General features: G+C 49.1%; 6 protein-coding genes across 6 annotated transcripts; 1 reads left to right on the top strand and 5 right to left on the bottom strand.

Moving 5' to 3' along the window:
* Positions 1 to 2,559: 2,559 nt before the first annotated feature.
* K441DRAFT_631261 (TPR-like protein) lies at positions 2,560 to 4,892 on the top strand. Its single transcript, XM_067646305.1, has 2 exons — positions 2,560 to 2,792; positions 2,845 to 4,892. Exons 1-2 carry the CDS (start codon positions 2,696 to 2,698, stop codon positions 4,638 to 4,640), a joined length of 1,893 nt encoding a protein of 630 aa, XP_067506676.1. The 5' UTR covers positions 2,560 to 2,695; the 3' UTR covers positions 4,641 to 4,892.
* Positions 4,893 to 5,288: 396 nt separating this feature from the next.
* On the bottom strand, positions 5,289 to 7,790 carry K441DRAFT_548270 (peptidase S41 family protein-like protein; the record flags this gene model as incomplete). Its single annotated transcript, XM_067642953.1, has 3 exons — positions 5,289 to 5,936; positions 5,994 to 7,412; positions 7,563 to 7,790. 3 exons carry the CDS (start codon positions 7,788 to 7,790, stop codon positions 5,289 to 5,291), a joined length of 2,295 nt encoding a protein of 764 aa, XP_067506675.1.
* A 1,084-nt stretch (positions 7,791 to 8,874) lies between these two features.
* On the bottom strand, positions 8,875 to 11,274 carry K441DRAFT_14649 (P-loop containing nucleoside triphosphate hydrolase protein). The gene has a single exon (XM_067640166.1). The coding sequence runs from the start codon at positions 10,874 to 10,876 to the stop codon at positions 9,029 to 9,031; it is 1,848 nt and encodes a 615-aa protein (XP_067506674.1). The 5' UTR covers positions 10,877 to 11,274; the 3' UTR covers positions 8,875 to 9,028.
* A 647-nt stretch (positions 11,275 to 11,921) lies between these two features.
* Positions 11,922 to 14,230, bottom strand: K441DRAFT_14653 (uncharacterized protein). The gene is made up of 5 exons (XM_067640167.1): positions 13,726 to 14,230; positions 13,448 to 13,532; positions 13,321 to 13,392; positions 12,785 to 13,269; positions 11,922 to 12,734 (listed from the first exon to the last, which is right to left on the bottom strand). Exons 1-5 carry the CDS (start codon positions 13,910 to 13,912, stop codon positions 12,094 to 12,096), a joined length of 1,470 nt encoding a protein of 489 aa, XP_067506673.1. The 5' UTR covers positions 13,913 to 14,230; the 3' UTR covers positions 11,922 to 12,093.
* A 3,369-nt stretch (positions 14,231 to 17,599) lies between these two features.
* K441DRAFT_14619 (glycoside hydrolase family 43 protein) lies at positions 17,600 to 18,383 on the bottom strand. The gene has a single exon (XM_067640165.1). The coding sequence runs from the start codon at positions 18,279 to 18,281 to the stop codon at positions 17,790 to 17,792; it is 492 nt and encodes a 163-aa protein (XP_067506672.1). The 5' UTR covers positions 18,282 to 18,383; the 3' UTR covers positions 17,600 to 17,789.
* Positions 18,384 to 19,279: 896 nt separating this feature from the next.
* Positions 19,280 to 21,649, bottom strand: K441DRAFT_655839 (aromatic amino acid aminotransferase-like protein). The gene is made up of 3 exons (XM_067647928.1): positions 21,273 to 21,649; positions 20,617 to 21,223; positions 19,280 to 20,565 (listed from the first exon to the last, which is right to left on the bottom strand). The coding sequence occupies exons 1-3, from the start codon at positions 21,406 to 21,408 to the stop codon at positions 19,536 to 19,538; spliced, it is 1,773 nt and encodes a 590-aa protein (XP_067506671.1). The 5' UTR covers positions 21,409 to 21,649; the 3' UTR covers positions 19,280 to 19,535.
* Between the last annotated feature and the right edge of the window lie 148 nt (positions 21,650 to 21,797).

The following is a 21,797-nucleotide window of genomic DNA, read 5'->3' as shown; positions in this document are numbered from 1 at the left end:
ACAAGTCTCTATAAAAGCGCCGAAGCTTGTGCGAAGGCCCATAAGGTTAACCCAGTTACTTTCCGCCGCCGGCTCCGAGGCAAATTACAGTCTTCTTAAGTTGCCCACATTAATCAGTATCGTATTACTCCAGCTAGAGAGGCAGCAGTTGTTCGACATTGTATTTATCTTGCTAAAGCTGGGTTTCCATGTTGATACTACACAGTTCGAACAATCGCGACACTCATTCTCCAACGCAAAAACCCCAACCTCCCTCATACCTAAGTTACACCACTTGGTATAAAATGGATATACGGCTTCCTAAAACGGCAGGAGGAGCTCCGTACTTGCTACGTACGATTAATTAGCTTAGAGCGCGCTATTGCTAGCAATAATCCTGCTTTAATTGAGAGGTTTTTTACCGACTACTTAAATGCAAAGACTTAGTATAATATTAATAACGCCGATGTATAGAATATGGATGAGACTGGCTATGCTACGGGCTTCGTATATAGCGCCAAAGTAGTTGTATTAAGAGGCAACGTTATTAACTTTAAGACAATTAACGGCTCTCAGAAGTGGGTTTTATAAATTAATTTAATTGGTATACAAGGGGGGATAATTCCACCGTTTATTATTTTTAAAGGACGCCAATATATAGAATCGCTATGGCAAAAAGCAGAGGAAGCTGTAGGCGAGTGTATAATTGCAATAAGCGAAAATAGATGGTTAAATTAAGAGCTTGGGGTACGGTAGCTAAAGTACTTTAAGCGCTATACCCAACAAACTGAGGTATGGGAGAGGACAATAAAAGACGGAAAATACAACAGCTATTAACTGTTAATTATGGACGGCCATAGTAGCCACGTCAATATTAAGTTCGTTGAGTTCTGCTAGTTAAAGAAGATTATACCAATTTGCCTACCGCCGTATTTAATACACCTTCTTTAGCCCTTAGATCTGGTTATCTTTTTAGTTCTTAAGCGACTCTATTTATTAAAAGTTAATAAATATACGGCGCGCGGTATTACTGGTATTAATAGAGACTATTTTCTATGGATACTAGGTAAGATTCGGCCGCAGGTATATACTAGAGAGTTAATTAGGAGCGCCTTTAAGGCCGTAGGCCTCCTTCCCTTTAACCTAAATTAAGCCCTTACGCGCTGCTCCAAACAGCCTACATCTATTAAGCCATCTACGCCTCCACCTTATTACGCAGAGGTAACAATCTTATCCTCCCCTATGTATCCTCCCCTACTAGATAGCGAGTACGCTCGAGCTCGGTATACGCATATAATCCTTCATCTAGAAACTACACCAGAGGCAACGGAGGCAGTTGTTTTAAAGTTAATACAACACTTACAATCCTTGGAGGAAGGCCTTAAGCTTATACAAGTTAAAAACAACAATCTTTAGTAATGTACTAAGGAGAGGAAGGCCAAGAAGAAGCGTAAACGGAACATACTCTCTACTAAATTAGTTCTTACTTTAGAAGCAATAAGGGAGCTTACTACTACCAAAGAGGCCACTTAAAAGGCTAAAGAGCAAGCTACGCTTACTAGGAAACAGCTTAAAAAGGATTATTAAGTGGCAGTAGAGCTTGCTAAGGAGCAAGTTAAGGTCTAAAAGGCAGCCCGGAAAAGGGTTGCTAATGCGAAGGAGCTGGCTAAGGTTTACTATAGAGAAGCAGCAGAGGCAGGAAAGGTAGCCAAGAAGGCGCAAAAGAACTCCCTTACTGCCGCTAATATAGCTCGCAGAAAGCATACTAAAGAAGCTCAATTGGCGGCTAGTATAGCAGCCTATTATGCAACGTTGAAACAATTAACCGCGGATGAGCTCCAGAAGCGGGCGGAAGAGTCCTCTACTGCCGCTGCTACGGCTACAGTTCTTATTAAGCAACTTCAAGAGACCGCTAAGAAGGCTGTAGAAGAAGCTGCTTTACCAGAGGACTCGCAGGAAGGGCAGGAGGATGATGATATAAGCAATTCAAGCGACGAAGAGTCCTTAGATGAGGAGCCTAAGTTAATTAGCGATATCTGGAGCCAAACTCGGTTGTTAGTATATTTATGGCTTTAATGCTCCTTAATAATAATGCAGTGATTTTAAATGGGGTTTACTGGTTATTTGCGACCAAATTTGTATTTTCGAGTATTTTGATGTTTAAAACCTTCATAACTAGGGTCACCTTCATAACCCCATCACATACGTTATGGCAAGTTTGTAGGGAGCAAAGAGGTATGAGAACAAAGATTATGGCGTCGGGCCGTGTTTTTCCGACGCCCCGCCAACAGTGGCACGCAGCGTGGCGGTTGACGAAAAAGCTGGTTGGCTGGCAGGCTGCACTACAAAATAAAAGTGGTTCGGTTTTACAGCTATATTAAATTTCAACAACACTCTTTTCGGAATACCTAACTAGCCTAAAGCTTTATGTAGGTCTAAGGTATTATGCAAATAAAAGTATATTATTGAATACCCTTAATGTTGCTGTTGTTGGATAATTAAGCTGTAAACAAGGCGACTCTTTTGTAGTTGCCACTTTTTCTGCCAACCGCCAGCGCCACAACGCGTGGAGCGGTCATGGCCAGGGAAGCGCGACTTGATGCAGTGAGTATATCTATCTTGTGCCTGCGCTTCCCATGGCTTACACTTGTTTTATCCTTCCTTGCAACTCTTCTTCAATCCGTCTCTTTTCTCGTCCCTCTCTATCTGCTTTAACATGGAGAAATTTCTGCGCGAATGGAGGCAAGATGCGCTGAATAAACATCAGTACGAGTCGGCCATATTCATCGGGGATAAACTACTCGCTTTGACAAGTTAGATTTTCCTCACTTCTTCTCCATGGTATACATGCTGACAACGACGAAGACAATGACAAAGACGCTTTTTGGCTTGCTCAAGTCCACTTCTCGACCGGCAATTACACTCGCGCCCAAAGCTTCCTCTCCAGACAAGACCTGATCGCGAACAATCCTTCATGTAAATACCTGGCAGCACATTGCTGTATTAAACAAGGGAAATTCGACGAAGCACTGTCTATATTGGGTGACAAAAACCCTGTACATCTCATTACGGCACTGGGTAGTGCGCGGAGGAAACTTCAGCATGTTGACGCCAATGTTCGAGGTGCATCCTTAAAGCACCACAAAGCTAATTCGAGAAGTGATAGAGTGGACCGGAGCGAGGAAAGAGACAGGGAAGACATCGCGATTGTGCGCTTCGAAGCTGCCATGTGCTACTTACGGGGCGTCTGTTATGCCAAACAGAACGCTTTCGACCGGGCAAAGGAATGCTACAAGGACGCTGTCCGGATAGATGTTCAGTGTTTCGAGGCATTCGACCAGCTCATGAAGAACTCCCTTATGTCTCCAGAAGAAGAATGGGGATTTCTCGACTCTCTAAATTTCGACTCCATATCCACCGACAACAGCTCCACCTCGCAAGAAGCAGCAGACTTTACGAAGATGCTCTACACCACACGATTGTCCAAATACGAACATCCTGAAGAATTCACCGCAGCCACAGAAACCCTCTCGACTCATTACAACCTCGCCTCCAATCCCGACATCCTCCTCTCCAAAGCAGAACTCCTCTTCACACAATGCCGTTTCAAGGAGGCCCTTGCCCTCACATCCTCGATCCTCGAAAAGGACCGCTACAACTTCAACATCTTCCCTGTCCACCTCGCCTGCCTCCACGAACTGAACGAGAAGAATGCCCTCTTCCTCCTCTCCCACGACCTCGCCGACAACCACCCGGAAGAGCCCTCCGCCTGGCTCGCTATCGGCATCTACTATCTGACCATCAACCGCATCGCCGAAGCACGCCGCTTCTTCTCCAAAGCCTCAATGATGGACCCGCACTTCGGCCCCGCCTGGATCGGCTTCGCGCACACCTTCGCCGCCGAAGGCGAGCACGACCAAGCCATCTCGGCCTACTCGACGGCGGCGCGGCTCTTCCAGGGCACGCACCTGCCGCAGCTCTTCCTGGGGATGCAGAACCTGCAGCTGAACAACATGCCGCTGGCGCACGAGTACCTCAACACGGCATACGAGCTGTGCAAGACGGACCCGCTGCTGCTCAACGAGCTCGGCGTCGTCTTCTACCACGAGGACAGCCTGCACGACGCCATCTCGCTGTTCCGCCTCGCGCTCTCGCTCGCCGCCGAGATCGGCTCGGACCCCCGCGCCTGGCTGGCCACCCGCGCCAACCTGGGCCACGCGCTGCGCCGCACCGGCCAGTTCGCGGACGCCCTGGCTGCCTTCGACGAGGTGCTCAGGCAGGGCGGGAAGGACGCCGGCGTCTTCTGCGCAAAGGGCCTCGTGCTGCTCGAGATGGGCGATTCGTGGCAGGCCGTCATCGCGCTGCATGAGGCGCTGGCGGTGAGTCCGCAGGACCCTATTGCGACGGACTTGCTAGGCAAGGCGCTGGGCGCGAATGAGGAGGTGGCGCTGATGGGAGAAAGTGAGGAGGAAGATTTTGAGAGGAAGATTGGCGGACGCAAGGAGGATGCGCACCAGGCGATGAGGGCGAGGAGGCGGAGATCCAGGACCGGGATGAGGGCGGGGAGGAAGGGGAGGGCGAGCCATATCGACGGAAGTTTGGCTATGGAAGGGGAGGAAGGGGGAGCGGAGAGCATGCTTGTTGATTCCGATGAAGAGTGAGATAACGACTTCTTGGATGGGCCTTTTTGGCCGCGACGGACACTTTGGATATGATTAGAAGCGCTGCACTGGGCTAGGGCGCGGGCATGGCGTGGCATTAGGCCTGCTATACATACCCTTTCCGTTATTCCTTCATGGTATTCATGGGCGGTAGTGCACGTGTTGTCACGGGAAGGGGGATATAAGCTTAAATACTAGTGCAATTCTACCAGGCCAGGTACCGAACTTTAATTGATCTTCTTCAAACGCGTGGTTTATGGTTTTTGGCCGTGCTGTGAGTCCTTCAGGGATCTAGAGGTTCGGCAATCGAAGTAGGCTTTTCGATAACTATAATGTCACAACCAGCTTCGAAGCACTTCCAACCTTTAATCCACTAATAACTTATGATTTTAGTGCGTCGCCTGTTTAAACCTCTTCATGGAATATCCGGCAACTATAGTAAATTAACACAGTATATACTGTGAAACTATAACGAATCCGAAACCAGGGGTATCTCCACCACTACATCCCATAACCCTTTCCATCAAAATGCGCGTATCAAAAAGAACAACGCCGCTATATGCAACCCAGCCGATTCGTCAATGCAAAAAACCCGCCATTCCCACATAAATGCAGCCCCGGGTATACCACCACCACCACTTGAACCGCTTATATCAACGCCACCCCGAAAACCGTCGATAGCAGCACCACAACCCCACACACCAGCGGCGCCATCCCCAGCGGCTCCGGCACCCGCCCCACGGCCGCAGCGGCGCCATTGCTGCCAGTCGGCTTGGCGGAGCCGCTCGCGCTCGCACTGCTCGCAGCCTGCTGCTCCGCAGTCGACGAGCCCAAAACGCACCTCCCCTCGTCGAGCTTGCCGCCATCGCCCCACGCGACGTCGGCGACCGCGCTCCAGACCTCGGAGACGTTGAGGTACATGGAGGGGGTGTAGAAGATGCGGCAGTCGGCGGTGTCGTTGACGAACTGGGTCGGCACGCCGGCCTGCTCGGCGCCGTCGCGGATGTTGTCCTGGAAGTTGACGGACGCGTCGTTGGCGTTGATGCCGAAGTCCGTCGGCAGGAACGACTGCCACTGCCGCACCTCCTGTCGCGTCGACGCGAATTCTTCCACCACGTACGCCGAGATGCCGATCAGGTACTGCGATTGCAGCACCAGCGAGCCTTTGGTCCCGCCGACGGGCTGCATGGGCCCCGTTTGCGGCCGCCCGCCGATGGCGAAGGTCCGCACGCCGGCTTCTTGCACCATCATTTCGGTGAAGAGCGAGCAGGTCGAGGCGCAGACGCCGTCGGAGAGCTGCGTGGATACGGCTCAGCGGTTTTTTAGGGAACTGTGGGATTGGAAGAAACTTACGATGATGATGTCGTCCTTGCTGAACGGCGCCTTGGTGAAGTTGGAGCGGTCGTTGTAGCCCGTGACCGTGATGCCAGTGCCGTACCGGTCACTTGCAATTAACGGATCGCTTAGATTATATCGAAGCAAATCGGTGAAGTTATCGCCGTTGAACTGCACCGGAGGATACATATCCGTCCAGCTTTTGAACGATTTCAAATCCTTGTCATTATACGAATGGTAGTTGAAAGGGCTCGTATAGGCCTCTCCAGTGCGGGTGCTGAACTGCAGCGTGGAGATCTGCTCGCCGAAGAGGTTTGAAGCGTCATGACCTCTATATCGTGACTGTAGCTGAATCTCTGTGGAAGGGAAGAACTGCTTAAATGCATCATATCCAAGGAAAATTTTTCCGCCGCCGTTGGTGCGGACATCGATGATCATCTTTTGGGTGCCGCGGGACACGGCTTCGGCAAGGAATTCCTGAATGACCATCTGGAACTCTTCCGTATCGGTGGTGGACTGAGTGTTAAAAGTTTGAACCACGAGAACAGCAAGATCACTAACGTTAGGGTGGGTAAGGAAGTAACCGGCGAGCGCGACATCGGACGCAGAGTGTTGGATGAAGGGTTCGGGATAGGCGTTAGGGACGGAGCGCTTGCTTAAGGAAATGTCCCGTGGGTGCTCAAGGAGCGTAGGAAGGCGAGTCGTTTCTCTCTTCTTGAATTTAGAGTTGCCCGTTGAAGGGACAATGTAGGTCTCGTAGAAAGTCTCGCCATCGGAGATGAAGCCCCAGGCAGTGACATCCTGAATGACTGCCGCATTGATGTACGTATGAGTAGTACCGTTTTCGAAAGTGACATTCACATTAGGGCCAGGATAATACCGAGGGCCAGTGAAAGAGCCATAGGATTCAGTAGCCGGCATGTAAAACATGGTGTTCCACCTTGTATCAGGGTCATGGTAGGTCGACAGTTCTGCCTCATTCTGGAGGAGGGTTACGGCATCTTGATCATTGATTTGGGTAATTGGTGAAGGCGTATAAGTTGCAGCAGAATTGTTGAAATCCTGTATCGCCCAGATCTTTGGAATCCCCCCGTCAAGAGAGCCTGATATTAGAGCAACCTGACGGCTTCTCCTCCACCTAAACGCTCCATTGAATGCCATGCCCTCAAAAGCAAAATGCCCATCGTGGGCTTTGCCTAGCAGTGCAGCAATATCCGTCTCGAATGTAAACTCGTCGTTATATTTCCCTCCCTCAACCTTCGTCTTGATATCTTGTAGTCCCTGGACAATGTCGACTGGATCATTCACATATCCACTTGGAGGCGTCTTCAGGTACGACAATGTCGATTGAAATTGTGCCATGCGCAGTAAACCATCAATCGTCGTAGTCGCTGCATCGGAACTAAAAGGGACGGAAAGGAGACAGTTATATGCAAGCTAAGAGAAATGGTCAGAATTTGTGGATGTATTTCAAGCAGACTTGCTTGACGGTGCCAAAATTGCTATGCAGTTCGACGACAATCTCCGATGTTCTTTTATAGAGAAGGGGTTTGGGGCATATTTCTCCCTGGGCGTTTCTAAACTCACTTCTGCTTGAACTGATGGGTACTCCAGCTCTGAATTCGTAACAATGTCACTTATTTGCGCACACGCCGAGGATGTGCTTATTGGGCTAGTCGCCGTCTCCGTGACAGACGGTTGGATTTCTGCAGTTCTAGTAGGCACAGATGTAAAGGAAAATACATCTGTCGTATCTTGCGCGGTCACCTCTAACGCGACCAGCGCAAAGAGGGACAACGCAACGGTAAGCCTCATGGAAGGCCGGTGCTTGCGTTGCGTCTAGGAGAGGTTGAGCGGAACAGTGTATATCCAGCTGTTCCTCAAGAGTATGGAGGACCCGGTCAAAATGTTTAAGCGGGGGAAAGGAGACTTCTTACAGTCGTAAATTGGTAGGGCTGAAATAATTCACAAAAAGGTACCAGAATAGGCGGGGTCCAGGAATCTTCCCTCGAAGACGGTCAAACAAAAAAAAATTTAAGCCTACAAATTCGAATGAAATAAAAACGATAGACAGAAGCAGCAAGATAAGCTAGTTCGCCAGTTTATATCGGTCCTGCGCGCGAGAGAGGGCAGAGATGCTTTTTTATGGAGAAGAGGACAGCCAACCATGAGGGAGGGCACGGTTCCCTCTGTTTCGAACCCCTAAGAGGATTGCCAAGATAGCTTGGCCAGGCCCCAGGCGCGGCTGAAGACGCTGGGCGGGCCAGACGAGCTAGATCCCACGGGCGTAGCACCCGTGATAAATTGCATTCTCGGAAGACGATATTGGCCTTGGTTTCGATATACGAGCATTGCCAATTAGATCCGAGATATCGTAAGTACTCACACCGTAAAAGGTGACAGAGATGAGAGGCGAGAGATGTCGTGAAGTTGGACTTGGTGTTCTTAGATCAAACGTTAAAAGTATCCGAGTGCCTGAGTATGCGAGTGTCTGAGTATGCGAGCCCGGAATTCTTCCATTGGACATGGTTAGACCCTGAAACCTTGGCGAATTGTCTTCTAGTCTTGAGAATTCCCCGCCCCAAAGAACAGGCATGAATTATAGGACATACCAAGCTTCCCTTTTTGTACGAGTTTTCCATGCGCCAACCCCTTTATGCACCCACAACCAACCGCTTGAGCCTCAACCCTGCCAGCTGCCTATCCAAGCACACTAAAATCCACAGTTATACAAGCACGTGTTAGAAAAAGATAATCGCCGCTTCTTGGCTCTACCTCTAACTATCTACCCATCCCCGTTCATGCGTCCAGTTATTCATCTAATCAATCACTCAGCCACACTACCAAATTGCCCATTAAAACAGACTAAGGGGTCCACCTCCCGTGATGCACGCCAAGTCAGCCAGATGACAAACACCGAGAACGCCTAAAATAACCGTCCACGAATGCTACTGAAGAACAAGCCGTGCTGAGCCTTTCCTACAATTCGACACTCGTTCCGTTTTCCACTGCCGTTTTATCCTCACCTCAGCCGCTGCATCCGCTGCCGCTACCTATTGCACACCGACAACCTTCGCCTTCTTCTCCTTCGCCTCTAGCACCGCATCCTTCCATTCGTCCACTTGCTCAAGAGCTCGCTGAGGCTCCTTCTTACGCGTCAGCAGGAAGCCCTGAATCTCAGCCGGCGAGAATCTTCCTTCAGGAATATGATCAGCGAAAGTCTCAGCCAGTGCCTTCAGCCTCTCGGGATTCATAGTGCCGGNCATGGCCGGGTCGCTGGAGGCCAAATGCTTCCCTCCGTTAACTCCGTTAACTCCGTTGATTTCATTAATGCCATTGGTGTTGTTAATCCCATTGATCCCGTTTACCATCTTCGCCGACCCGTTAAGGCTACCATTTGAAGCAGGCTTAAGCACGCCATTCATCAGACCAGGCCTGCTGCGCCGCTTCGGGGCCTTATCATTCTCGTTTGAGTACATGCGGATGAAGATGTCTCGAATCTGGTCGCGCATTGCGAGCGTAAACTCAACCTGCATATCGACTCTGCCAGGACGGATAAGGGCTTCATCCAACCTCTCTGGGTGATTCGTCGTCATAACAAGGACTCTACCTTCATGAGTAGCGACGCCATCAATTGCATTAAGCAGACCAGAAAGCGAAACACCCTGTTTCACATCGTCGTTCTGCTTGTCTTTACGGTTCGCGGACTTGATCGCTTTGGCTAAGTCGGCAACATTTAACCCTTGGACCATCTTGCCTCCTTTAGAATCCGCCTCGTCCTCTTCTTCCTTTTTGTCACTCTTCTCATCTCTTAGCAGACCTGCGGTATCGATGTCCTCTAGGAGAACAATACAACGGCGAGGGAGGTTGTTGAACAGCCGGTTAAGGTCAGATTCCGTAAGAGTAGGTTCGAGCAAAGAAATACAGAATATGTCTAGCCCAAAAATTCCAGCAAGGGCAAAGGAGAGCGACGTTTTGCCGGTCCCAGGAGGTCCGTGGAAGAGGTAGCCGCGACGGTACGGAATACCGCGGGTGGCGTACCAGCGAGGGCTGGATGGATGGAGATATTCATTAATGTCCTCCACGACTTTGGTCTTTTGCTCAGGGTCAAGTGACACAGTGTCCATCGGACGGGAAGGTCTAGACGAGACGCGGTCCCATGACCCAGCGCTGCGCCCACGGTCCTTCCCCGCTGGCCGCCGAATAACCGTCATGGCCTTTTCCTTCTCAAGTGACCATGATTTTATGTAGTTGAGTAGGTTCTTGATAGGCTTCGTCGACCGCCCAATGCATCTCAGTTCGATGAGCTCTTCGTCGCCTCTGTTTGGGGACCATGGACTAGCAGGTCTCTCTCGGCGCGAGCGATCGAAGATGAATAGGCGGCCATTATGCCAGAACCTGTGCTTACCAAAGTAAGGCTCGTAGCGGGGTGGCAGCCTAGCTGCCCACTTTCCAAAATTGAAGATTCCCTTCTCGTCAAGCGCCTCCTCATCATCGCTATCGTCTCCCTGGTCGCCGTAAATAGTTCCCAGTCGCGTGACAGCTTTCACTGAGCGAGAGATTTTCGACATGCGCTGCTCCGCGATCCACTGAAGTACACTGTCGAACAGATCATCCCCATCGTCAACAAAAATGGATGACATAAAGAACTGAGAGAAGAAAGAGAAAGCTTTATTCCATACATAGGTTGCTGATGTTACCACAGCGAACAAAATGAGACCGATCGAGACCACTATGCCAACGTCGAAGCCGAAGATATCCAGAATGAATTTTGAAATCAGACCGTATCCTGGAATGAAGGCCTCAAGGACATTCGAAGGGAGATTTGTGAGATTGGTTGAAGTGCCATTCTCAGACGTATTGAGAGCCATGCGAAACTTGGAAAAGTCCATCCTGTCCATTAGATATTATCTCAGACTAATAGATAAGGAGAAAAGGAAATTTTTTCTTGCCGTGTTTGACGTCTAGATTTTGTCAGGATGATATACAAAAGTCGGAAGGTGCTCAGCAGTAACTGGAAAGCGTTGATTGCTATGCCGTGAAGTGAATGAATCTGCCTATGATAAGGAAATAGCGGATTGGAAGACACTAGAAAAAGAAGGAACGAGCTGCCCGTTACAACAGCAAAGGTACAAGTATGAAAAGGATGTGATTGTTTTTAAGTTTGATATGTTTACCCGAGCGGCTCGTGTATGCTAAAATTGCAGTGCGCCTGTTGCCTAGCTCTCAATATCAAAACGATGCCGGATATGGTGAAGGGCAATCTTTTCGCCAGGAGAGGCCGGATTCAGTAACTATCACCCGGTGAGGCTCAAGATCGAGAGACCTAGATCTTTTGTCCGGCTGAAGGAATCTGCTGATCAGGTGGCGGCAGAGAATTTTCGTGAAGATTGAAGATTTCCATACGTGATATTTATAATAAGCCACTTTTAATCGTTCGCCACACTCACCTAGGCGGCCAACTTACAAAGGTATTTTACAGTCAGAGAGCCCCCATTCCCAGAAATATAGGGTGACGGAGTAAGCACTGCAGTACCACCCACAGTCCGTAGTTGCGGGTAACACTTGCTTCCGATTGCAAGATTGCGAATTAGCGTAATCGGAGCAAGCAGGCAGCACCGTGCAGTTGTCATGCATGCAAACCCAAGGCGAATAGAATCCATTAGCTGTCATCAAAAACTTCGGTAATTGCGGCTCAATGATCGAGATGAACAGGCATGGAACAACAATTCTGCGCTGGCTAGTCGCAGCCTCACATGCGCAACATTCTTGCATGAGGCTCCGAGCTGAAAGGGAGCGATTGGTTGATCCCTGCAAGACAACAGAAGATAGACCGGTCGATGATCAGGGGAGGTACTTTGCTATCGTATTCTATTGGATTCTGTCTATCGACCGACATTTGTCGGTCAGTCCGACTGCTTCCGTACACAAGGTTCTGTCCCGCTGCAGGCACAGCCTCGCAACGATATATGGAGCTATGCAGCAAACAATAAGAAATACTCAAGTAACTGCCCAACCCTGCCAACACTGGTATCTGGTAGAAGAAAATAGAGAAGGAAAACTTGTAAACGCCGGCTTCTATGTAAAAGTAGAGCGAAACAAGACGGCTTGCTTAGAATTACAGCAGCCCATGCTCGTGGCTTCCGCGGCGGTGGTGGCGAGCATGGCGACGGTGCTTCGCCGCTTGAGTGGGCTGAGCCGTCACCGTAATGTCCACCTCCTCGATAGCGATCTCATATACTACGCCGTTGCTAGTGTAAATTGTCGTCGACACGATGTGTCCTGATGGCTGTTCTGAAGCCAAATAAGGCGCAGCAGTCGTGGCTGGGTCCGATGCTAGACCAACATTGACAGCGGCAATCGAGATACCGCCTCCGTACAGGTCGGTCGCAGCTTCAGTTGGCGACATATATGAGAGAGTTGGAACGAGAGGAATTGACGGTGTGACAACGGGAGTGCTATATTGCGCTGGGTTTTCAGCTGTCGGAGTGGCTGTACTTCCCGGTGAGAGCGCTGTTGCCTCCTGAGGGCCAGACTGGATAGGCACATTTCCACAGAGGCCATTAACTGGTCCAGCACAGTCGTCATTTTCCAATTCGCTAGGAGCTTTCAATAAACACTGTGCAGCTTCAGCCTGAGTCTGGATATTGAACAGCGGGCAATCAGTGATTTCTCCGGAAGGATTTGTGCAGGTCTGGATTGCGTTTTGTAACAAATCAACGTCCCATCCGGCGATGAAATCTCCATGGTAACCGTAGCCTTGTTAATGTTAGAAATTTGTGGAAGTCTTGCATTTCGGCCCCACATACCTGTTGGGTCGCCATTGGATAAGACGAACTCGCCCTCTACACTATTGTAGGCATATGTGTTCCAGATGGTTTCGTAGAACAATGACGGAGTACGCGTTTCGAAGCCCGAAGGACAGTCACCACTCATGACCAAGTTCGGGTACGCCATGTGAGACTTGTGGTCAGCAGAATCGAGATCTTTGCCGTTCCAGCATGACGGAAACATCAGCTCCAAACGAAGCCCATTCAAGCAGTTGGCGTCAAGATAAGCCTTGTCAGGCAAAAAGTGACGGTACAGCGACGCTTCTGGATCTTTGCTGTAATCTAGACAGTTGAACCCGATAGCCTTCTGCGACAGCGCGAATTGAGTGCTCTCTGCTGCAGTCCATTCCGATTTTGGGGGATCCGGGACCGGTCCGGTGAAGTTACGCAGACGCGTGCTGCCTGCCAGGAGCTGAAACCCTTTCGGAAAAGCCTGAATATTGTCGCCATAGAGAAGGTAATATCTACCCGGCTTTGTTAGGTGGAAGCGAGGAAAAGGCTCCGATGAAACTCACGCAAGCATGCCACCGATTTGGGGCACCACTTCGGTTGTGCCATTTGGATAAATGAAATGCACAGAAGGTGTCCTGTGACAAGCAAATCGGTTAAATTATGCCCGAAGAAGTTGACCGGAGGCCTTACCAGTAAGCTGATTTATCCTGCGTGACCAAACACGACGTGCATTCCGAGTTCATGAGATCGTCGTAAGTCGTGGTGAAGCCAAAGTCTGAGGCTAACATTAGCGAAGTTCCCGTGAGTATGAAACAGGTACTGTAGCAAATATCGGGGTAACTGTACAAAAGCACTCGCAGTTCAAACAATCCGGGGTCGATTGCGAAGCTTTCGGTGCGCATGTCCGTGCTGAGGAGAGATCTCTTCCTTATGTGCAGATCGTAAAAGAAATTAACCCAGTGACTTACTGTTACCACCATGGATCGCATGAGAGTGGTCAGATGCCACTCCAGGATTAACGAGAGGATCGATTCGAGCAAGACCAGTGCGCGAGTGGCAATCCATACGCCAGAAAGCATTGGAGAGACCAGGTAATGAAGCCACAAGGAGAACGATGCGCGCAGCAGGATTGACCATCTTTGAGAACATTGCCATGATATAGGAAGATGCACTGGTGGGCAGAGAGGTGTCCAGCTGAAAGAAGAAGAGAGAGCGGTCGCTGAGAATGAGGGATAAGTCCACTGAGTGTAGTGAAGAATAGAAGATTGAAAAGTTGACGGTCTGCCACCTTCACTTCCGGAACCGATACTGGTTAAACAATGGTGTCGCCAAAGTCAGGTGAATGAGTAAAGTAGGGATAGTTCCTCTGATATAGGACCTGTGAAATGTAGACGTCAAGTCGTGCGCAGACGTGTCAAAGATCAGGGCAGAAATGTAAGTCGCCGCAGGCTCCAGGACTTCCCAAGAGAGTGGAATAACAGTATCCTCGTACGTAGGGACGATATGTTCAGCGAAAAGAGTGACACCGGGCCTGAAGATCGAACAGCAGCAGTGCAGGAAAAGAAGGTGGCGGTCCGAGACCGGTAAAAAGAGTGACAAAGCGCAAGGAAGGAAACGAAGGGAGAGGAAGTGGGAAGGACACAAAGGGTAGCAGAAAGGGCTCACGAAACGAGTTGGGCTTGGTGTTTTCAAGAATGAAATGAAGGAATGGGCCAGTAGGAGCTGAAACCTGCCAAATAGCCGGCGGTTTGCTGGCTTAATCGTCCAGCGCCACCCGCTTCTCTCCGTTTGGATGGCTGAAACGAGGGCTTCGCCTAGCGTCAGGGTGTGTCCACCTCGCCACGCGCCCACGTCGGTCTTTGTGCTACCAGAGGACACTTTCACGTCTCGGTGCCACCACACGAGAGAGGCTCAGAAGGGGGGAGGGTGGCGAGAGGAAAACTTGGCGAGAGGAAAACTTATCTCTGTGCGGTTGCCGTCGCTCGTGCCAGGCAGACCGCCCAGTGATCATCACTGGTTACCTCCGGTCGCACCAAGAGACTCAGCGCGCACAATCTCAATCTCCAGAAATGCCTCAGGAACGTCACCTACATCATCGACGGACCATCCTCTCCAAAAAGGCATGTGAGCAGACTTCAAGAGAGAGCAGCTCGGCTGCCGAAACTACAAATCAACCCTTCAATACAAGCACGGGAGCCGGACTAGCTATGACCGCGATAGACGGTTTGCACGAGTGGACGCAGCGGGCGCCTACACGTACGCTAAAATCATCCATGTCAGATTTTCCCGGGAATTTTGACAGGACCAGGCGTGGCAGATCAGCCAATCGATAAGCCCCCACCATTCGCATAGCTGAACTAGGGCTAAGCTTTTCTGATATTCAGCCCCTGACGAGAGCTAAATTTGTTCCTGCATATTAGGCTGGACCACTGTTTGTGACCTCACTCGCCCTTGTAACTACTCCACGAGAAATAGATTAGCTGACTATCTCTGCGCACATTGCTACGGCAATATGATTCGCTTCCTCATTGGCACCGTGCACTTAGTCGTCAGGCGCTCCGTAAATGCAATCAATATGAGATCACATGTAACGTAGCAGCCATCCGATCGAGCCAGCCCCCCGATCGAGCCACCCCTGAGCAGAGCGCTCGTATGCACCGACTCTCACCCAAATTTGTCAATTATATCAACATTATACAAAAACAGTGTCTTGCATTGGTAGCTCCTTCGACGCCTTCTTCGCGAACGATATAACACCTCGTGGAGCTTCACGTCGTTCTTTTTAAGCAGCCCGTTCCTGCTCCTTTTATTCCCGTTCTTGATTATTTTATAAAACCTCCTTACCAATAGAACTCGTGCCTGTAATTTTCTTACCTTAATACTGCCTCTTCTATCCAAGCTTATTTTACTTATTTACCATTAAAGATAATATAAAGAGGTAATATTAACTTTTTTAATATATTTAATTAAAAACACCTATAATTAGCTAACTCTATTTATATGATATTAATTTTATATAGAGATTCTATACTTAGTAATAGTGGCTATATAAATTAAACTAATATTTAATAATTATAGAGTCTTTAACGTCTTCTTTTTATTTAATTAAAATCTAGTAAATCTAGCCTTAAGTTTTAGGTAGCGCTGCTCTTAAGACCCCTAACGGTAATACCTTCCTTATCTAACTTAATTATAGTAGTGGCTTCTAATTTATTGGTTTAGTTACTACGGTAGATATATACTATAAGCATCCGTACGCGTAGTAATACAAGTGATAGAGTCGCATATAGGTGGGCTACGCGGCTAATTTAAAAATCACATGAAGAATATTTAATATATATAGATTAGTTGAATTAAGCCAGGTACCGGGCCTCTCTACTGCCTCAACCGTATGCACGAGATTCGTGCCCAATATGCGTGAAATCGATATACAGTATATATTAAAAACCACTACATTTTACATACAAAGTCTGCGGATGAGACTGCCCATTTTGCATTCAAATTCAGCTCTACATACGCCAAAAATCTGCCCAATATGCACGTAAAACTTGATCTAAAATGCATCAATTTTAGATGCATATTGCAGAGCGTGGAGACCGTAGGGAAGCCGAAAGTTTTAGAAAGCTCACGAATAGATTGCTCAGGGTGGGCTCGAAAATAGGCAACTAAAAGTTCCATACGAGCTTCGGAGTCAAGATCAGGCGATTCGGAAGCTGTAGAGTCCATGACTGTGGTGTAGGAAAAGTAAGATGCATCAAAAAAGGGGTGATTTGGATTGCGATCGGTTGCTGGCTCGAGCGGGGGGCGGCTCGATCGGGTGGCTGTTACGTTAGTGCTGATGTTGTTTCCTGGAGAGTTGTGTCTAAAATCGACTGGAATATGAAAAGAGAGATGATAAGGCTTATCTAAATAGATGTGGTACAGCGCAATATGAAAATAATCAGATAAGATACCAGGCCATATCCGGATAGCGCTCTCTATCCATTTCGTCCAAAGATCATAATCCGGAATATCCTCCTCATAGTACTCCTCCATCACCTCAGCGAATCCTACCTCTGGCCCATCAAACGGCCACGGCTCGCCATTTCCGCTCGCAGATAGCGAACGGATTGCCCTCAAATACGAACTGTCGACCGCAAAAAGTAGGTCATAGATTAAACTACGAAGAAAAGAGACTATATATACATGAAATAGGTGGCGAAGGCTGACGTTGGCAATGACGACTGTTACATCATTGCCACCTCGATCGACACGAACAAATTCGTCGGCGTAAAGGCCTGCCACAGCGACTGGATCGATGCCAGCCGTGTCGGCACTGGGTGTGCGGTAATGCTGAAGCCGAGACGGTACCGGAGAGGCTTTGCGCAGATATGGACCGTGATGTCGCCTGGCTTAGTGGAATTCAAGAGGATTTGCTTGTACTAATATGCTATGTGCCTCATGTAAGCTGATACCACCGAAATAAGCAACACTCTACTAACCTCGCTAGTCCCGTGTTTGTTCAGGATTGTGTAGAGACGCATTCCAGTAACATTCACACAACCACGAATCCCAATATCCTGGTGTTGGAGTTCGTTAAGAGAGGCTCTCAGTCCGACGGTAGCCGAGTGTGCCCGATATTAGAGACAGACGTGCTGAGATGGTCATGTTGAGGGACTTCTGCTTTCGCAGTATTGCCGCTGGGACATCGTGATCGCTTAGGAAAAACACGTTGGGGTTGAATGTAGGACCGCTCAGATTCGGCGTCTGCGCCTCTAGGAGACGGTAGTTTGTGGTATATGGCACACGCAGCCGCTATGAGGAGCCCAGTGCTTTGCCATTAAACTTATCGATAAAAAGATGCTGGAGGATTCTTTTGGTCTTTCGTTTTGCCAAAACTCTCGCTCAGCAGGATTGGCTTGCTACCGTTGAAATTTGGCCAATCGTCTTTCCATGTTACCATCGTGGGGAATGTTTCACGGCCTAGCGGCGAGCTTCCATTTGACCTCGCGGGGTGCGATGAAGGACGCAAACCTCGAACCATCAGGGGTGTCTACCGTGGTGGCGTGGCTAGTTGATTGCACAGTAAAGTTGTCGTAACCATAGGCTCCATTGAAGATGTGTGGATTGTTTGGAGCTGGCGTTCACGGACTCTCTGGAAATGACGAACGGGTGATCGGTGATCTGTGTAGGTCATCCGTGCCGCCTGTTTTATTAACCGGTTACGAAGAGAGCTTGTATTGGAGGTTATAACTATACCCTCAGCAATGAGTAAATTGTAGTATTTATCCTTGTAGTACATCTTCGGGCCTTCAGGCCGAGCCGTGGAGTTATGAGGTAGTGTACTGTTCCATAGTGATCGGTATGAGCCAATGCATTTCTCACTATTCAGGTTGACTTGACATTGATATATTCCCCAGATCCGGTCTACGCTATTGTTCGGCGCCATAGGATTGAGATGAGTCTTCTTCGAGATGGGATCCTGGAATAGCCCGGGATCGATACCCCATGGCACGGCCCACGTTGGGCTCGGCCAATCTTTCATGCTTGTTGATGATATCTACATTATTCGCGGCCACATGCGGGCAGTGGGGTCGTAGGTCCAACGTGTCGTTGATACCAAGTAGAACCGGCCATCAATATAGGGCATAGACGGCGCCCATACACCTGACGAAATATTAGCACAAAACCCAAGCATGTAGAGTTATATATAAGATCTCATCAGCACCAGTAAGTACCCCATAGAGCTGTACTTGCCCAGGCCTCGTGAATGCATAAGAGTATAGGTCCCAATTGGCTAGACCCGCTGACTTATAGATTGGTGTCCCAGGAAAACGCTCGAAGAATACGTTGCAATGCAGTAGTCGCTACCAATACGAAGGATAGTTGGGTCGGGATTCCATCTGATATTATTGAGTTCTTAATGACCGCAAAGGAGCGAGGCCGCGGCGAACGCGAAAAAGAGAAACATCTCTTCCAGTCTTGAAACTTTAGTCGTTCCATAGCTAGCATAGCCTCTATGCAGTAAAAGCTCCTGAGATAAGTGTCGGGGTGCATGTCACGATCATCTCCGCAACGTGCTCCGGCCCCGGGGACGTCCTCGGTGGCTTGAGAGAAATGGATTCTAGAGTATTGCTGAAGGATATTGTAGAGGCTGGTTTGGAGAATTCCATTTGCTAGAACTCAGTATCTTGCACAGTAGTTGATGACGTTTTGAAGTTCAGGCACGCCATGGGGGGAGGGAATACCTAGGCTTTATGGGAATTCATGGAAATTTAAATTCCGAAATTTCAAAATTGGGAGGAAGTTAGAAAGGAGAACCCTCTTAAGGTAACGTAAAAGGGAACATGGAATTTGTTAGGCGCGGGGGTAGCGCTAAAGGTGATTCGTTAGCTTGTTATCGTGAAATACGTACTTCAAGTAATACTTAGTAGGCTTGTGAGGGCCGTAACCATAGTTGGGGGTCCGTTCCAATCAATTCAAAGTTATGTGATTAGCCTAACGAGTAGCCAGTACAGGCCATAACCAGCGATGTTATTACAGTGGCATTAAGGGAAGCTAACTAGAATGTAGCGCAATAGGCCACGCACCACCGACTATAAGATTTATATTCTATTTGATATTCTGCTCGTATTCCCAATTAAGGGCTATTGCTAACTGAATATAGGTCTTTGAAAATCGATTGCGTGTACTTTCCAACTCATCTCAAACTACCGCTTCGACAGATCAGAAACACGATATCTGTCGCACCATATATCCAAGAGCTCTTGTAAAGATGCATCCTCTTAAATCAACACATTCAACAAAATCCCGTCAAAATCGCTAGCCCTGCATCCATGCCTTCTGCGGCAGCATCAGACGGTGGCTCTTCGTCTTTCAATAACTCATCAATCTTTTCCTTCTTCTTAATTCTCCAGAAAGCTTGCGCTCCATCAGCAAATCTACGGCTAAAATCCTCCAGCTCATTCTCATTGCAGGCTGCAAAGCATAGCCGGAAGCACTGCCACGCATCCCTCTCCCGAATCTCTTCGGTTGGTGCAAAAACTGTGCCAGGGGATGCAAGCACAAGGTAGGGTTTAGCAGTCCAGAAAACCCAAAGAGCTCGCGCCAGACGAGGGAGAGGAACGCGACTATGGAGAGGGTGTGTCTGGAAGTCGAAGCGAACCCAAACAAACATGCCGCCGAGAGGGCGGACGAAGTCGTAGATTTTAGCCTTCTCGATGACTGCCCATTCGTCGTCTGAAGTCACCTCGTTAAATGAAGTCCGTCGCCCGGCTTTCACTAAGTGCTTCCCGGAGGCAAGAACATCGCACATAGCGTTCATCCTGCGCTCGTAGTTGCCGCGTAGACCCTCAAGCCATCGCACCCATCCGTCGACTTTCCATCCGCTGCCATCTGCGGCACCACCCCTGCCGCCATCAGAGTGACCTTGCGGACCCATGATCAGCTCGGCAACCATAGACTGCACAAAACCAGAGGGTTGCTGGGTACTTGTCTCTGTGATACGGAGGAGGCGCTCAATGAGTGCTGGTTGCGCCGTTATCCACCCGAGGCGACAACCTGGAGCGATGGTCTTGGAGAAAGTGTCGAGGCGGACAACTCGGCCTTGGTAGTCAATTGAGAGGTACGATGGGATGAGGGAGTCGAGGAACTCAAAACCGGAGGATTTTGCTGGAGGCGCTGCAGGAGCAGACGAGGAGGCGGAGGGAAATTGGAGGTACCAATAGGGGTCGTCTTCAATAATTATGATATCGTATTTGACACAAAGGGCGTAGATTTCTTTGCGGCGCTGGACGCTTAGGGTACCGCTGGTGGGGTTTTGCCCAATTCTAGAAATTTTAGAATTAGTGGAACCTATGTCAGAAATATGCAGTACTCACGTAACGGTATACATCAAATGCGGCCGTCTACCCTTGGAAAAATCCCAGTTCTCTAGCACATCTTCTAAACCCCCCTTTCCGCTTACCAACATCCCTTCGTCATCAATGGCCACAGGGACGATACCAAGGCCTCTAGGCCTAGCAGCTTGTATAGCGTTCATATAACAGAACTCCTCCACCAGCAAGCCTGGTCTCTCATCAATCGGGTTCCAGTCCTCAGACCATTCATTGCTGAGAGCCTGGATTGTTTTTGAAAATCCATCCGTAGAGCCGCAGGTTAAAACTATTTCAGCACCGCCTTTGTAGGGGATGGTTGGATGCAGGTTTTCCAGAGTAAACTGTCGGATGAAATAGTATAGTGACGGGTATCCCTGAGCAGTGCCATATTGCAATGCCGTTACAAGATCAATTGTGTGTAAGGGATCTGAATTTCCAGAGAAGTGAGGCACAACAACACGCGTAGAGGGAAGGGCGTCGGACAGGGTGGTGGAGGCTAGTTCTGCGGATGGAGGATCGACTGGCCTATTAGGTGTGGGCTTCCATCGGTTCGGCAGTGCGACCTTCGCCTCAAGAGTATCGTAAGGAAAGTAATTTGGGTTCGGAAGACCTGGAAGACTGTCAATGGAGTTTACGGACTAGATGGAAAGGCAGTCAACCTCCTGCTAGCTGTCCAATGCCAGGGATGAGGAAATATTTGTAGAATTGCTTGATGCTGGAGGCTTCCCGGGCTTTGGTACTCCGTGAGAGATGGTGGGACAAGTCCACAGGGTCGGGTAACGTATTAGCTGCCATTATTATATTGGGATAAAAATGATTCTCAGGAAGGCAATTGCTATTGCGACATGTGGGGAGAGAATGATGAAGTGGTTGATGGCTTAACGGCAGGATGGCTTGGTCCGCATCTTGTCCGCATCTCCACAACAGTACGATAGCGCTTGATAAGAATGTACATTTCTAATCAATGACAGCACATCGCCCGCATAACAGCATTACTATGATAGCGAGGCCAGAGGGTTTAGAGTAGAGAAGTCCTCCCATAACCCTAAGCTGTGAAACATGTGCTTAACATGTAGTCTAACATGCGTGGTTTGTCGGCTGATCAGCTCGTGCCCGCGTCGCTTTTGTCCAGACAAGGCTGAAGGCTGAGAGCCGAATGGCGCTGGCGCGTCCCACGCCCTGCA

This window comes from Cenococcum geophilum (assembly GCF_001692895.1).
Source record: "Cenococcum geophilum 1.58 unplaced genomic scaffold K441scaffold_10, whole genome shotgun sequence".
In the NCBI taxonomy this organism is placed as follows: Eukaryota; Fungi; Ascomycota; class Dothideomycetes; order Gloniales; family Gloniaceae; genus Cenococcum; species Cenococcum geophilum.
Note: the sequence above shows the minus strand (reverse complement) of the source record. Positions and strands in the feature narration are given on the sequence as shown.